The 17,375-nt window shown below is 44.5% G+C and overlaps 1 protein-coding gene across 1 annotated transcript in view; it reads left to right on the top strand.

Moving 5' to 3' along the window:
• Positions 1-17,375, top strand: part of LOC145360140 (cadherin-20-like) — a 151,004-nt gene that overhangs the window by 104,299 nt on the left and 29,330 nt on the right. Inside the window, exons 2-5 of the mRNA XM_080215122.1 lie at positions 2,160-2,606; positions 3,614-3,908; positions 11,916-12,035; positions 15,395-15,562. Of these exons, the coding sequence (XP_080071248.1) occupies positions 2,385-2,606; positions 3,614-3,908; positions 11,916-12,035; positions 15,395-15,562 (805 nt within the window). The 5' untranslated portion in view covers positions 2,160-2,384. The remainder of the gene's footprint in view (positions 1-2,159; positions 2,607-3,613; positions 3,909-11,915; positions 12,036-15,394; positions 15,563-17,375) is intronic.

Here is a 17,375-nt window from a genome sequence, read left to right on the forward strand (position 1 = left end):
TTGAACTGTGGGAGGAAAGCGGAGCACCCAGAGGTATCCCGCGCAGACGTGGGAAGAATGTGCAGACAGTGACCCAAGCTGGGGATCGAACCCCGGTCCCCGGCGCTGTGAGGCAGCAGTGCTAACCATTGCGCCACCATGCCGTCCTAATAATTCACCTGCTCTTCTTCAAAATGCTGCTTTTGGATCTTTTCCATCCACGCAAGAGGATAAACCAGCACTAAGATTAACATCTTAGCCCAAATGCAGCATTTGGGTGGCACAGTGGTTAGTACTGCTGCCTCACAGCTCCAGGGACCCGGGTTCAATTTCCAGTTTGGCTCACTGTCCGTGCGGACTCTGTACATTCTCTCTATGTCTGGGTGAGTTTCTCCCGGATGCTCCAGTTTCCTCCCACAGTCTGAAAGAAGCGCTGGTTAGGTGCATTGGCCATGCTGAATTCTCCATCAGTGTACCCGAACAGGGGCCGGAGTGCGGCGACTAGGGGATTTTCACAGTAACTTCATTGTGGTGTTAATGTAAGCCAACTTGTGACACTAATAAATAAACTTTAAATTTGCCACAGTACACTCTGTCAGCACTAAATAAAAGTATTAAAAAGCATTGAGACAGTCACATGGGTAGGATGGGTATAGAGGGATATGGGCCAAATGCGGGCAATTGGGACTAGCTTAAAGGTGAAACAAAAGGACAGCATGGACAAGTTGGGCCGAAGGGCCTGTTTCCCTGCTGTAAACCTCTATGGCTCTATTGCATTGGAGTGTCAGCTTTTATATTGGTGCTCTACCCACAGCTGCTACTCCCAACAGCACGCTCTCAGCTTTCTTCTATTAATGTAAAAACCCATCATTACTCACTCATGCCTGATCAGTTTTTGAATTGTGGGCATGCTTGCAAAGAATGTCAGAACATCAAAATGGAACATTTTCTTTCTCGGTGTAAGAATCACGTTGAAAGACAGAGCAGACAGATGGATCAGGATGACAAATAGACAGCCTGAAGAATACAAAACATCAGTCGTCAAAGTAATAATATTCCCATCTGGCTGAAACTGTCAAAAAATGTACCAGTGTTCTGAAATCACATGGTTTTCTGATGCATGTGTAGTAAAAGATTGCACACTCTTCATTAACTAACATGAATAAATGGATGCAGAAAGCAATTACTGATCAAAGCAAGATTTAAGTCTCAAAAAACAGAAAATGCTGGAAAATCTCAGCGGGTCTGACAGTGTCTGTGGTGAGAGAATAGAGCAAATGTTTCAAATCTGAATGACCCTTTGGCTCTCTCCACAGATGCTGTTAGACCTGCTGAGGTTTTCCAGAATTTTCTGCTTTTGTTTCAGATTCTAGCACCCGTAGTAAGTCGTATTTGGAATACAGTGTTCAATTCTGGACACCACACTATCAGAAGGATGTCGAGGCTTTGTAGAGGGCACAGAAAAGATTTATCAGGATGTTGCCTGGGATGGGGGCCTTTAGCTCTGAGGAGTGGTTGGAGAAACTTGGTTTGTTGTCACTGGAAAGACGGAGGTTGAGGAGCGACCTGATAGAAGTTTACAAGGTTATGACGGGCATGGGTGAAATGAACCCTTTTTCCCAGGGTGGAAGAGTCAATTACCAGGGGGCAAAGGATTAGGGTGTGAGGGACAAGGTTTAAAGGAGATGTACGAGGCAAGTTTTTTTATACAGAGGGTGGTGGATGCCTGGAACTCACTGCTGGGAGGTAATAGAAGCTGATATGATAGTTACTTTTAAGGGGTGTCTTGACAAATACATGAACAGGATGGGAATAGAAGGATATGATCCCCAGAAGGGTAGGAGGGTTTGGATTTAGACGGGCAGCGTGGTCAGTGCAAGCTTGGAAGGCTGAAGGGCCTATTCCTGCGCTACAAGTTCCTTTGCTCTTTGCTCTTTGTATTTTACCTTCATCTAAGATGTAAGTTTCATTGTGTGCCACACTTATCGACAATTTTTATCCCAAGTAAAGTTTGTTACCAGTAAGCTCACTGTTTGTTTCAGCCTAACACTTAGCAAGATAATTCACCTTACTTGTGTAGCACAGTTTGGTGTAGATTGTGTAGCAGTTTGTGAAGCAGTCTGAAATGTTCCTCATATCCACGGCATGTCATTGAAATTTCGCTTGTGTTTTGATTGCAGGTCCTTGCACTGATGAAACTTTGAAAAATTCCGTTGGATAAAAGGTTTTAAACTCAGCTGACCGTAAAAGTGAAGGCCGCAAATCAGAGGGAGATCACCGTAACCTAATTCTCGATAAAAGATTTGACCAAAGACTTTCAATCCAAACTTCCAGAAGAACACAAATTTACAAAGGATCAGTCCCTTTCCTCCTACTCTCCATCTACCTTTCCAGTACAATTGGCCATGTGGATTTACAATATCATGTGTAATAAATATCTACCTGGGCTGTGCCTGTTTCTGTGTCTAGCCGATTTGGTGCAAGTGTTTGAGGTCCAGCCAGCGACTGCAATGGGAAACAGCCAAGGTGATAAGTTGCTGCATCATCGCATGAAGAGAGGTTGGGTCTGGAACCAGTTTTTTGTGCTGGAGGAATACACTGGATCAGAACCTTTATACGTGGGCAAGGTAAGAATGAGGCTGGGGGGATATTATTATATATTAGCATCATAAGTAGGCTTACATTAACACTGTAATGAAGTTACTGTGAAAATCCCCTAGTCGCCACACTCTGTTCGGGTACACTGAGGGAGAACTTAGCACGGCCAATGCACCTAACCAGCACGTCTTTCGGACTGTGGGAGGAAACCGGAGCACCTGGAGGAAACCCGTGCAGACACTGGGAGAATGTGCAGACTCCCCAATGACCCAAGCCGAGAATCAAACCTGGGTCCTTGGTGCTGTGAGGCAGCCGTGCTAACCCACTGTACCAACATATCATCCACCATTCAGATTCAAGAAAAAAATAATGAAATGCTTTAGCAGCTTTTATGAGATCCACACTTTGGATTTTCAGAAGCTCTTGATAAGGTACGGATAAGAGGTTATTCAGCAAAATTAGAACAGGTGGGATTGGGAATAATATACTGGCATAGATTGAGGGTTGGTTAAAGACAGAAAATAGACAGTAGGAATAACCGGATCATTCTCAGGATGGCAGGCTGTGACTCGTGTGGGTACCATGAGGATCAGTACTTGGGACCCAGCTATTCACAATCAATAGCAATGATATAGACGCGGGGACCAAATGTAATATTTCCAAGTTGGCTGGTGACATGAGACTTGGAGGGAATGGGAACTGTGAGAAGGATGCAAAAGGATCTCGAGGGGATTTAGACAGACTGAGTAAGTGGCAGAAGGAATACAACAATGGAAAAATGTGAAGTTATCCACTGTGGAAGGAAAAACAGAAAGACGGAGCGTTTCTTGAATGCTGAGAGGTTGGGAGATGTTGATGTCCAAAGAGAGCTGGGTAAGTTTGTTCATAAGTCAGTGAAAGGATCTGTGCAGCCCACACTCTCCTGAAAGAGGAAATAGGATAGCAGGAGACAGCAATGTGAATATTTGAAGATGTAAGTGTGGAGTTAGAATAATCAATAATAATAAAACCAGCTTTATCATTCTTGTAATTATAGCTTCATTCAGACATGGACAAGGGAGAAGGTTCCGTCCGATATATCCTCTCTGGTGATGGAGCTGGCACGGTTTTCACTATTGATGACAACACAGGGGACATTCACGCAGTGCAGAGGCTAGATCGGGAGGAGAAAACCCACTACACCTTACGCGCGCAGGCCTTAGACAGGTGGACCGGGAGGCCAATGGAGCCAGAGTCCGAATTCATCATCAAAATCCAGGATATCAATGACAACGAACCAAAGTTCCTCGATGGACCCTATGTGGCCAGCGTTCCTGAGATGTCCCCAATGGGTAAGAATCAATTTTGTGCTTGCTTCTTCAAACAAGGTGGTAATGCTAAAAGGTCCCTGCATGTGATTACTATCACAGTGGCACTGACGCAGCGTAGCTATGATTCAGTGATTAACACGCTTGTCAATGAGTCACATGTTTGAAGACATAGGTGTGGAGATTTAAATCTCACTTCAGGGGTCAAATTCTGCACTGTCAAAGATGCCATCTCTCGAATGGCACGTGTGACCTGAGACCACATCTGCCCTCTGAGTTTGTAAAAGGCCATATGTCGCTATTTCCCTGGCACCCAGGCCAATATTTATTCCTTAATAAACATCACAAAAAGCTGATTCTCTGATCATTACCACCTTGCTGTTTGTGGGAGTTTGCTGTGTACAGATGACTGCTCTATTTCCTACATTAGAGCAATGAGTGCACTTCAAAAGTACTTCATCGGCAATAATGTGCTTTGGTATGTCCTGTACTCAACCAGCCAATGTTTGCAAAGCCCAAAAGAAAACATGTACCAATAAATATAATTCTGTCATTGGGCAGCACTTGCTGAATAATCCTAAGTGTGTTAATAGTTACACTAACTAATTTAAGGTAATCAATCAAGCTCATAAGATGGCTAATTTATTCTTGCAAATAGTGATTTACATTCATGAACAGAGACCTGTTCTCTGCATACAAAAGGAACATGTTCAAGTCATGAAACTTTTTCGTATTACTTGGGAATTTGAGAAACCTATTGTTGCTCTCAACAGGGCAATACCTCAGCCAATCAGCGTCAACTTGCCAACAAATCAGCACTCTTCCTTCCTGTAGTATTAATTTTTGTGATTGTTTGAAATTTGGAGTTCTTGTGTTTGTTCTGATAAGTCTAAGACAATAAACTTTGGCAATATGTGTCTCATATCTGCAATATTCAGGTTCTGGGCTACCAAGCAATAGTTTATGACAGATAATGGACAGAATTCTCTAACTTTACTCATGGCTGCAATTCTCCAGTCCTGCTGCAGCGAATGGAGATTTGGCTAAGCACCAAAATTTTCCATCCTTGCTAGCAGCAGTGGCAGTGCAAAGGATGTTGGAGAATTCCAGCCAGTTACAAATTTACCATTTATTTCCTTGTTATAAAGGCATTTTTCTTTAATCATTTTCACTGCCTGTCCAATAGGTTCAACAATAGGGTGTCCAGACATCCTGAAGATGCTCCGTTCTAACCAATAAGGGACATGACACTCAATTGGCCTTTCATTTGCATTTCAAGGCAGCTTGGGAAGGCCCTTAGACCAATCTGATGCTCCAATCTCTTTTCCAGGACTCATGGGGTCCATTTCTGTAACTGATGCCACAGAACAATCCAGCAACAACCCGAGACAGATGTCTCCATGTCAGTAATAAAAATTGATTTTTATTAGGTTATACCAAACCAGTGCCATAATTATTAATAAAAGTGTTGTGAATCTTTTCTGAGGAGGGATGTTCTTGCTTTCGAGGGAATGCAGGCAAGGTTTACCAGGCTGATTCTGCGGATTGGTGGGACTGATGTAAGAGGAGAGATTGACTAGGTTAGGATTGTTTTCACTGGAGTTCAGAGGAATGAGGGGGGAATCTCTTCCAGACTTATAAAATTCTAACAGGACAAGACAGGGAAAATGCAGGGAGGATGTTTCCGATGGTGGGTGTGTCCAGATTGAGGAGTCACAGTCTGAAGATTCAGGGTAGACCATTTAGGACGGAGATGAAGAGACATTTCTTCACCCAAAGAGTGGTGAGCCTGTGGAATTCATTACCAGAGGAAGTAGGTGATGCCAAAACATTGAGTGTATTCAAGAGGTGGCTGGATGTAGCACTTGGAGCAAAAGGGATCAAAGGTTATGGGGAGGGAACAGGATTAGACTATTGATTTGGACATTAGCCATGATGGTAGTGAATGGCGGAACAGGTTCAAAGGGCCAAATGGCCCCCTCCTGCTCCTATCTTCTTTGTTTCTATGAACCAGAAGTACCCCTCAAGATCTTCCTTTGCCTTCAGAAGAAATACAGTCCTTATGAACTGAAGTTCTGAGTAAGATGATACAATTTGACAGCCCTGTTTACCATGATCTATCTTTGCTAATGTCTTGAGGTTCTTGCCAGTACGTGCTACACTAGCATTTTGTGTCAGATTTCCTAATTTAAAGTGAGTGACTGAAGCTACTCTCACTCTCTTTACAAACTGAGTTCAACCCTTCTCCAAGAAGCTGGTGCCACTCACATTGTTGTACATGGCCATGTCTCTCTCTCCCTCCACCCCACCCACTCTCTCTCTCTCCCTCTCTCTCCCTCTCTCTCTCTCTCTCTCCCTCTCCATCTCTCCTTCTATCCCTCTCTCTCTCTGGCAACATTTCCAGTAGCGTGACCCGGCTTTCAATGAAAACACTTCAATGAATGGAGTCAGGCAGTTGCTATTAGCCTAAGCTGAATGCAATGGGTTTTTTCTCATTTATATTCTGCTCAGAGCTCTCGTATAATGCAGTAAAAAGCTGATGGTGAAATGCCTGCGATAGATATTGGTTTAAGTATTCAGTTACACTCCCATTATCTTAAGTTGTTGAACTCTGATGAACAAAGAAATCTCAAGAGTTTGGAAGAAGTCATATTTGACTCAAAACTTCAACCCTGTTTGTCTCTCCGTAGGTGCTGCCAGACCTGCTGAGTATTTCTGACTAAATGTCAGCATGCAGGTACAGCAAGTAATTAGGAAAGCAAATTAAATGTCGACCTTTATTACAAGAGGTTTAGGGTGTAAAAATAAGGAAGTCTTGCTACCACAGCTAAGTGCATTGAGACCACACTAGGAGTAAAGTTTAAAGATTATTTATTAGTCACAAGTAAGGCTTACATTAACACTGCAATGAAGTTACTGTGAAATTTCCCTAGTCTCTACACTCCGTGTCAATGCACCTAACCAGCACATCGTTTAGCCTGTGGGAGGAAACCGGAGCACCCGGAGAAAACCCATTCAGACACAGGGAGAACGTGCAAACTCCAGACAGACAGTGACCCAAGCCAGGAATCAAACCTGGGTCCCTGGCACTGTGAGGCATCGGTGCCAACCACTGTGCCACCAAGCCACCAAGTACTGCATATGGTTCTTGTCTCTTTACTTAAGGAAGAATATACTGGCATTGGAAGCAATTCAAAGTAAGTTTAGTTGACTTATTACTGGGAATAAGGGTTTATCTTATGAGAAAACATTGGACAAGTTGGAGCTTGGAAGAATGAAAGGTGATCTTATTGAAACATGTAACATTCTGATGGGCCTTGACAGGATAGATGCTAATGATGTTTTCACTCATAGGGGAAATCTTAAACTGGGGGGCAGAGTTTCAGAATAAGGATGGCACAGCGGTCAGCACTGCGACCACACAGCCCCATGGACCCAGATACAATTCCTGGCTTGGGTCACTGTCTGTGTGGAGTTTGCACATTGTCCCCATGTCTGCTAGGGTTTCCTCCGGGTGCTCTGGTTTCTTCCCACAGTAATCATGATGTGGAGATGCCGGCATTGGACATGGGGTAAACACAGTAAGAAGTCTCACAACACCAGGTTAAATTGGTTGGGCTTTAACTTGGTGTTGTGAGACTTCTTATGTGTTCCTTCCACTGTCCAAGGATATGTAGGTTAGGCAGACTGGCCAGGCTAAGTTGCCACTTTGTGTCCCAAGATGTGTAGGTTATGGGGAATTAGTAATGGTAAATGTGTGGGGTTAGGGTGTAGGGTAGGGGTGGGTTGGATAAGATATTCTGTCAGAGAGTCGGTGTAGACTCGATGGGCCGAATGGCCTCCTTCTGCACTGTAGGAATTCTATGACTCAAAGTGACATGACAGTGATTATATTTCATTCAATAACACTGAACATCTGAGTAGCAGAATCAGAGCAGCTACAGCGTTACTCTTGCACGCTGGGGAGCGGAATCATCTCCATGTGACTGCCCCCACCGGCTATTCTCGGATGCTGTTATCTGTCTATGTGACATGTGGGTCCCTCTGCCAGTCCTATCCTTCCCTGCCAAGTTAAATTCTTGACCACCAGAATGTACCCTGAAAATCTCACTCCACAGAGAGGCCTCAGGGAATGGAGGTATTTATTGCAGTTTATTTATTTGTGCAAACTCCACACAGTGACCCGAGCCGAGAATCGAACCCGGGTCCCTGGTACTGTGAGGTAACAGTGCCTCACCTGACTCATTCCCTGAAGTGGGATGTGCTCTGACATGCATAACATATGGGCCCATTTGTGGGATAGACCCAAGTAGCTGGACAAATGCCCCTCCATCTTCAACACTCAGGACATTCTTATTCTCCTTCCACTCAGCTAAACCTACAGACCCGATTTAACCCAATCATTGCCTTGCTACAATTTGACCTCTCCAATTGCAAGATATGTCACATCCCCCATCAGCCCACCCAAGCCAAGTCAATATCCCATGATCCCTGACTTGTAACCATTCAATGCCAACGTCTAACTAAAACTTGGTGCCCTTAATACCCAGGTGTCTCATCTGAGATTCAAGGTACGGATGGGTCATGAGATCCAATGATATCCACACTAAAGATGTCGTGTTTCAGAGTCTGTGCTATAGACATGTCTGTACCGGCAGACGGGACAGGCCTGGCATGTTTGTCAGCCTGGAGACTGTTCTAGAAGTTCTCCTTGTGAGAGAGAGAGCTCTTTCTATAAAATCCCATACATTTCTTAAGATTTTATGAGATTATTTCTTACAGAGTTTACAGGGGAGACCATAAAAACATAGGAGCAGAATTAGGCCATTCAGCCCATTGAGTCTGCTTCGCCGTTCAATCATGGCTGATAATTTTCTCATCCCCATTTTCCTGCCTTTTCCCCATAACCCCTGACCTCCTTATCAATCAAGAACCTATCTGTCTCTGTCTTAAAGACACTCAATGACCTGGCCTCCACAGCCTTCTGCAGCGAAGAGTTCCACAGATTTACCACTTTCTGGCTGAAGAAATTCCTCTTCATCTCTGTTTTAAAGGATCATCCCTTTAGCCCGAGGTTATGCCCTCTGGTTCTAGTTTTTCCTACGAATGGAAACATCCTCTCCACATCCACTCTATCCAGGCCTTGGAGTATCCTGTAAGTTTCAATAAGACCCCCCCTCATCCTTCTAAACTCCAATGAGTACAGACCCAGAGTCTGTACTGTTTCTCATACGACAAGCTCTTCATTCCAGAGATCATTCATGTGAACCTCCTCTGGACCCTTTCCAAGGCCAATACATCCTTCCTTAGATAAGGGGCCCAAAACTCCTCACAATACTCTAAATGGGGTTTGACTAGAGCCTTGTATGGCCTCAGAATTACATCCCTGCTCTTATATTCGAGCCCAAGAATGAAGAATTTCAAGAATTAGAAAAGATTGGATTACCTGGGATTTGTTCTTATGTGGACAAGTGTGAGATTATCCATTTTGGTCAGAAAAATAGTAAGGCAACTTAATATCTAAGCAAAGATAAACTTCAGAATGTTTCGGTGTAGAGGGATCTGGATGTCCTTGAGCATAAGTCACAGAAAACTAATATGCCGGTACAGCGGGTAATAAGGAAGACAAATGGAATTGTGACATTTATTGTTAAAAGAATAGAATATAAAAGTAATGTGTTGCTGCTACTGTACAAAGCATTAGTGAGACCACAATTAGAATATTGTGTGCAGTTTTATTCCCCTTAGTTGAGAAAGTATGTACTTGCATGAGAGATGGTTTAGAGGAGGTTCACTAGATTTATTCCAGAGATGAGGGGTTTGTCTTACGAAGAGAGATTGGGCAGTTTAGGCCGATACTCCCTCGAGTTTAGAAGAATGAGAGGAGAGCTAAGTGAGGTTTATAAGATTCTAAAGGAGATTGACAGGGTAGATGTGGAGAGGGCGTTTCCTCTTGTGCGACAATCTAGAACAAGAGGTCACAGTTTTAGGATAAAAGGTGGCAGATTTAAAACAACAAATGAGGAGAAATTGCTTCTCCCAAAGGGCCGTGAATCTGTGGAATCCACTATGGCAGACTGCAGGGACATTGAGTAAACTTAAGTAGGAGATAGAGACATTTTTAATTACTAATTGGGTGGAGGATTATGGAGAATGGGCAGGAAATTGGAGTTGAGGCCAAGACATGATCATATTGAATGGAGAAGTAGGTCCAAAGGGGCTCAATTGTCAACTTCTGCTCCTGGTTCTTAAGTTCTGGCGTGATGTTTTCTTTGGAAAGAAGGAGGTCGGGAGGAGATTGAATTGAAGTTTATAAAAATGTAAGGTGTTTAGATAGGAGAGGAAGGATGAATTTCCCTGAGACTTGATTCCCTCAATATCAGAGGCCATAGATTTAAAGCAGTGATTAGAAGGAATAGAGGAGGTTTGAGGAGGAATCTTTTCACCCAGAGTGTGGTGATGGTCTGGAACTCACTGCCTGAAAGAGTGGGAAAGGCAGAAACCTTTACCACATTTAAAAGCAAACTTGAACGTGTGTTTAAGTTGCAGTAACTTCCCAAACCTCAGACCAAGAGTTGAAAGACAACATTAGAGAGATAGCACTTTTTTGATTTGATTTATTATTGTCACATGTATCGGTATACAGTGAAAGTATTGTTTCATAAGTTCCTAAGATATAGGAGTAGAATTAGGCCATTCAGCCGGGTCAGCTCCGCCAGATGGTCATGGCTGATATGCTCCTCATCCCCATTTTCCTGCCTTCCCCCCATAACCCTTCAACCCATTACCAATTAAAAATCTGTCTAACTCCTCCTTCAACTGTCCCAGCATCCATCACATTTTTGGGATAACGAATTCCACAGATTCACAACCCTTTGGGAGAAGTAGTTTCTCCTCAACTCTGTTTTAAATTTACCACCCCTTATCCTAAGACTGTGACCTCTCCTCCTAGAATTACCCCACCAGCGGAAGCATCCATTCCACATCTACTTTATCCATACCTTTTATCATCTTGCATACCTCAATTTGATCTCCCCTCATTCTTTTAAATTCCAGAGAGTATCAGCCTAAACTGTTCAATCTCTCTTCGTACGACAAACCCCTCATCTCTGGAATCAATCTAGTGAACCTCCTCTGAACTGCCTCCAATGCCACTACATCTTTCCTTAAATAAGGGAACCAAAACTGTGTGCAATACTCCAGGTGCAGCCTTCACCAATGCCTTGTATAGTTGTGACAATATTCCTTACCTATATATTCTATTCCATTAGTTATAAATGCCAACATCCCATTCGCTCCTGCATGACTATGCAGACAAAGCATACCATACAAAGAGTACGTAGGGGAGATGGAAAGGGGAGAGTGCAGAAAATAGTGTTACAGTCATAGTTAGGGTCTAGAGAAAGATCAGCTTAATATAAGGTAGGACCACTCAAAGGTCTAATGGCAACAGGGAAGAAGCTGCTCTTGAGTTGGTTGGGTTCGTGACCTCAGATTTGTTCTGGACACAATGGGCTTAAATGACTTCAAGGAACAGCACAGTACAGGAACAGGCCCTTCAGCCCACCAAGCCTGTGCTGGCACATGATGCCTTTCTAAACTAAAGACCTTTTGCCTCTACATAGCCCATATCCCTCTATTCCCTGCCTATTCATGTATCTGTCAAGATGCCTCTTAAACGTTGCAGTTGTATCCACGTCCATTTTGTGCTTTGGATTTTCTATCTTTTAGTGTTTTCTAGTTTGATGGGTCTATTAAACCACCAGCAGTTTTCTTCAAAAGTTGCAACCTTTCTAGCAGGCACAAGGCCCACCCAAAATGGGGGTCATTTTGACTCTGATGGTGTAACTAATGGAGTTAAAAATGGAGGGAGATGTAAAATGGGCGGCAGATTCATGATTACTGTCGCATGCAGACAAAATTACCTCCATTGAGTTCCCTCCAGTTTGCAGAGCTAAGAGGTAACCCACTGTGTAAAACTCCTCTGTTTCCAAGGTGACAGAGCCATGATTGTGTGTGATCTCTGTGCAGGTACATCCGTAATCCAGCTCACAGCGAGTGACGCTGATGACCCCACATATGGAAATAGTGCTCGTGTGGTGTACAGCATCCTGGAGGGACAACCATACTTCTCAGTGGAAGCCAGGACAGGTACGTATTATATCCTTGCTAGTAGTGGTGAGCAGCAAGCTGTGTATTTGCTTTACTGGTGGATTCATGCTGAATCTCTTAAGGTTAACCCTCAGGTTTCTTTGCTCCTTTCCCATAATCTGCTCTCCCCTTCCTCATCCTCGGAATCCCTACAGTGCAGAAGGAGACCACTCGGCCCACTGAGTCTGCGCCGACCCACCATTTTTATCTGACCCAGGACCTATCCCCATAACCCCAGGTAGTTACCCCGCTAATTCCTCTAATCTACGCATCTTGCGACACTAAGGGATAATTTAGCACGGCCAATCCACCCAACTGGAACATCTTCGGACAGTGGGAGGAAGCCAGAGCACCCGGAGGAAAAATGTGCGCAGTGTTCAAACTCCACACAGTACAATCACCCAAGGCCAGAATTGAACTGGCGCTGTGAGGCAGCAGTGCTAACCACTGTGCCGCCATGCTGCCCTCAGCTTCATCTCTGAGAACAAGGGTTAGTAGGATCTGAAGCACATTATCTGAAAGGGTGCTTTTAATCAGATACCACAGCAACTTTCATTCAGCATTTACATAGCGAGGATGAATTTGCAGAGTTATGGAGAGAAAGGTGTGAGTTGCATATTTTATATCTGGAGTGATGCAGAAATAGGACTCGTTTCCACGTGGGCAACAGGTTTATTTACAAGGGTTTCAAAATATTTCTGCCATCACAAAAAGTTTGCACCTTGCTTATCCCAGCTCTGGCTTCTAGCACCTCTCAACCTTGTCTGGGGCGGCCGTTTACTTTGCTCTGAGTCCACACCCAGGCTTAACCAATCAAGCACAATAAGCATAGATCAGTTAGCAGACTCATAATCAAACACAGGACATTTAAACATTACACTTCTGTAACATTGTTGTTTAGTGTTTGCATAGGAAAAGAACAAAGGTAGGAAGATAGAAACTAGGATGAGAATGTGACTGTGAGCCTCTCTGTCTGATTTCTCCACTTTTCTTGCCACTACTCAGTCCTGTTTTGGGCAGAATAATGAAGAAGTTCTTACGCCCCGAACATTATGAGTAGAACAGGATTTCTTTAGGCTTGAACTAAAAATGCAATTTTTTTTTGATACATGGATTTTTAGAAAGCTTTTACTCAGGTGTTACATAAGATACTCTACAAAAATTAAGGCATATGATGTGATAAGAGCATAACAAGGGGCTGAGAAGTGTCAGACTGTGCCTCTAACTGTTGAATCCCTGACTATGACTGCATGCCTGCACTTTTACCCTCCCTGCTGTACAGCAGGGCCAGCAGTGGTGTCACTGTCCTGGCCACTGTTGTCATCATCCTCTGATATGCCGTCCTCCCCAACAGCATCTAAAATGATGTATCTGTTTGAGAGAGGGAGGGGACAGCTTCAGGGGGCACTGATTGCCCACTGTTTGTGACTGTCATGCATCTACCTTCCTCAACCTTGGGTACAGTCACCTACCTGAAACTTCTGTCTGTGATACTCTCCGCCATATGCATGTCCCTAATTGTGCTCCAATCGATCTAAGCAATCTGTTAGGAGCCTCATTTGTTCACACTTCCTGCAAGTGTAATCCTCTGGGACAGCTGGACTGTCCTGGGTTACCCCACATGTCACAGGTGGAGCATAGGACTGGTGTGACCACATTACCTTCTGTTGGTTAATTAATTAAAATTAAAATTTAATTTGTGTGAACCCTCTTTTGATTCAGTAATAACTAAACTAAATTGGTCAGTCAAACAACTCACTAAACTGTCTCAGTTGGTGCCCGCTCTAGTAAGAACTAATTAGAACTCAATATCATAGAAATCATAGAATCCCTACAGTGCAGAAAGAGGCCATTGGGCCCATCAAGTCTGTGACAGCCACATTCCCACCCAGGCCCTACCTCCACATCCCTACATATGTACCCAGTAACCCCTCTAACCTACGCATCTCAGGACACTAAGAGGCAACTTCAGCATGGCCAATCGGCCTAACCCACACATCCTCAGATAATCTGACTCTTGTCCAAACCGCCACTCCATTCAGTTCCACTGAACTAAAATATTAAAGAAATGAAGGGGTTAAAAATATACTTCACCTGACCACAACTCACCAATCCAAGGCAGCTCCCTGGTCTGAACTCATGGCTTCAAGAGTTCAGATTCCCTGACGGTCGATTCCTCCCGTGATTTCCCGACTGGTCCTGGGAGCTCCCGTAAAGGTAAGTTCCCCGAGAGAGAGACTGAATTCAATAAAAATCTAATGCTCACCATCTGGGTTCACTAATATCCTTTAGAGAAGGAAATCTGCCATCCTTACCTGGTCTGGCCTATGTGTGACTCCAGATCCACAGCAATGTGGTTGACTCTGAAATGAAGGGCAGTTAGGGACAGGCAATAAACACTGGCCCAGACAGTAAATGAATTTTAAAAATTGTTCTGTGTGTGTTTCTGTGAGTTTGGTTCTGCTCACTGTGCTTGTTTGGTTAAAGCTGCTTGCGTGATTAGTTAATTAGCAGAAAGTGTGAGAAGTTTTTCTTTATTCATTTGTTGGACCTGGGCATCGCCGGCTGGGCCAGCATTTATTGCCCATCCCTGGTTGCCCTTGGAGGGCAGTTGAGAGTTAAGCACATTGCCACGGCTCTGGAGTCACATGTAGGCCAGATCGGATAAGAATGGCAGATTTCCTTCCCTAAAGGACATTAGTGAATCAGATGGGTTTTTTCAACAATCAACAATGGTTTTATGGTCATCAGTAGATTTTAATTCCAGTTATTCTTAATTTAATTTAAATTCCACCTCATACTGTGCTGGGATTTGAAACCTAGTTCCCAGAACAATAGCCGAGTTTCTGGATTAATAGTCTAGCTATAATATTAGTTGCACCCCCGCCCTCCTGATGGATTCCTGCTAATTATATCCTGTTGCGACACTATATCCTGCATCCCCTTCTTTCCTTCTCCCCTATGTCCTCTATGAACAGTATGCTTTGTCTACATAGCGCACAAGAAATCTTACTTTTCACTGTATCCCAACACACGTGACAATAATAAATCAAATCAAATCCAAGTATTTCACTGGCTCTAAATCATTTTGAAATGTCTGTTGTGGAAAGTGGTATACAAACATAAATCAAACACCCAAAGCTTTAAATCCCACATAGCTTTGGTCAGGTTAGTGGCAATTCTGGAGGTTAATCCCAGACAAGGTTCATCTCAAGTGAATCAAGCCTCTGTGTGTTGTGCATGGTTGCTAACCTCTTCTTTGTTGGAACAGTGAAATTGGTGCCCCCTACAGCTCACTTCTCAAAGTACAAGAAATGATGAATTCTGTTTTACACCCACTCCCCCCACCTCCCCCCCAGGCATCATCAGGACAGCATTGTCGAACATGGACCGAGAGGTAAAGGATGGATACCGAGTGGTTGTACAAGCGAAGGACATGGGCGGACAGATGGGAGGATTGTCCGGGACAACAACTGTGAACATCACACTCACCGACGTGAATGACAACCCTCCCAGGTTCCCCCAGAGTGAGTATCCCCGTTCTTGCATCAATTAGTTGAGGGGTTAAGAAAAGGGGCAGCATGTACAAGTAGGGCCGAACGATCTGTTTCCATGTTGTAAACCTCCACGACTCTATGACTGTAACTGCTTTAGTTACGAGATACTTGTTGCTAAGATATTACCTAGAATCTACACAGGCCATTCAGCCCATCTGTCAGTGTTGTGTGCTCCACATGAATCTCCTCTTGTTTTATCTCACCCCATCAGGGGTATCTTTCTATTCCTTTCTAACTCATGCACCCATCTAACTTCCTCACTGTGTCCTTTTCACCAAACGGTCTTCAGTCTATCTGCTATCGCAATCTAACCATTACAATCCTCCCTCTGGCAGCTCTTAAACAAGAAGGAAAGAAAGGAAGACTTGCATTTGTGTAGTGCCTGTCACGACTCTGGGATTGAAAACCAGTCTCAGTAATCATAAAATCCTTACAGTGCAGAACAAGGCCATTCAGTCCTTCAGAGCCTGTACCGACAACAATCCTACCCAAGCTCTATCCCCGTAACCCCACATATTTATCTTGCTAGTCCCCCTGATGTTCGAAGGGAGGCGGCACACAATTTAGCATGGCTAATCAACCTGACACGCACATCTTTAGAGACGTTGGTGCCCACAAAACTATCACTGATTGTTGTAAAAACCCAGCTGGTTCACTAATGTCCTTCCAGGAAGGAAATCTGCCAAACTTACCCAGTCTGGCCTACATGTGACTCCAGACCCACAGCAATGTGGTTGACTCTCAACTGCCCTGTGAAAGGGCCCAGTGAGCCACTCAGTTCGTGTGTAACTGGGCATGGGCAACAAATGTTGACCTTGCCAGCGATGCCCGCAATCCCTGGAGGACTGATAAAAATGGATGTTTTAGCTCCTTACAGACAGTGTCAAAACCAGACTGTGGGAGGAAACTGGAGCACTCGGAGAAAACCCACGCAGACACGGGGAGAATGTGCAAACTCTGCACAGACAGTGACCCGAGGCTGGAATTGAACCCGGGTCCCTGGCGCTGTGAGGCAGCAGTGCTAACCCCCTTTGCTATCATGCTGCCTTCTACCCCTGTTTAAGCGCCCATTGAGGGTCACTTAAACCGCTCAGCAGCATTTTGTCCCGATAGTGCAGATCCCTTCATGAATGGAGGCTCTGTCCCGGAAAGAGAGGGGGGGTCACCCACCCCCAGACGGCCAAATCCACAGCCTAAGCCACCCGGGTCAGAGGAACCTGCTTCTCCCTCTAAAAGGTTTCTTCATTTTGACACGCACCGAGAGCACCCGCATTTTGCGCTCACCCTCGCCTTTCCCGGTGGGGTGTTTCTCGGCAGTGAAGGCCGCTCACCATTGCCCGCGATTCCAGTTCCGTCAATGCGTATGGCTTTATGCGCAGTTCACTCACCCTTCCACCGGATATGCCACCATGTTGGGGAGGGGAGAAGCCACCTTTGGCAGAACCGGGGGATCCCGACCCTCACCGACTGTTCACCCCACACTCCCCCTACAGCGAAGTCAGGGAATTTGGCACTCAGCCAATTCTCTGTTCATTGCGATGGATTGGGAAAATCCTGTGGATATGAACCGTGGTAAGATTCCAGCCCATGTGTCTCTCCCCTAAAGGCAACCTGCAATAGTTAAATATTTATAAAACTAATAGGCTACTTTGTTAGGCAGGACATCAGTGGTCACAGTGCCAGGGACCCTGGTTCGATTCCCTGCTTGGGTCACTGTCTGTGTAGAATTTGCACGTTCTCCCCGTGTCTGCATGGGTTTCCTCTGGGTGTTCCAGTTTTCTCC

The sequence above is a fragment of the Carcharhinus amblyrhynchos genome, chromosome 2, assembly GCF_965287045.1.
Source record: "Carcharhinus amblyrhynchos chromosome 2, sCarAmb.v2.hapA, whole genome shotgun sequence".
NCBI lineage: Eukaryota > Metazoa > Chordata > Chondrichthyes > Carcharhiniformes > Carcharhinidae > Carcharhinus > Carcharhinus amblyrhynchos.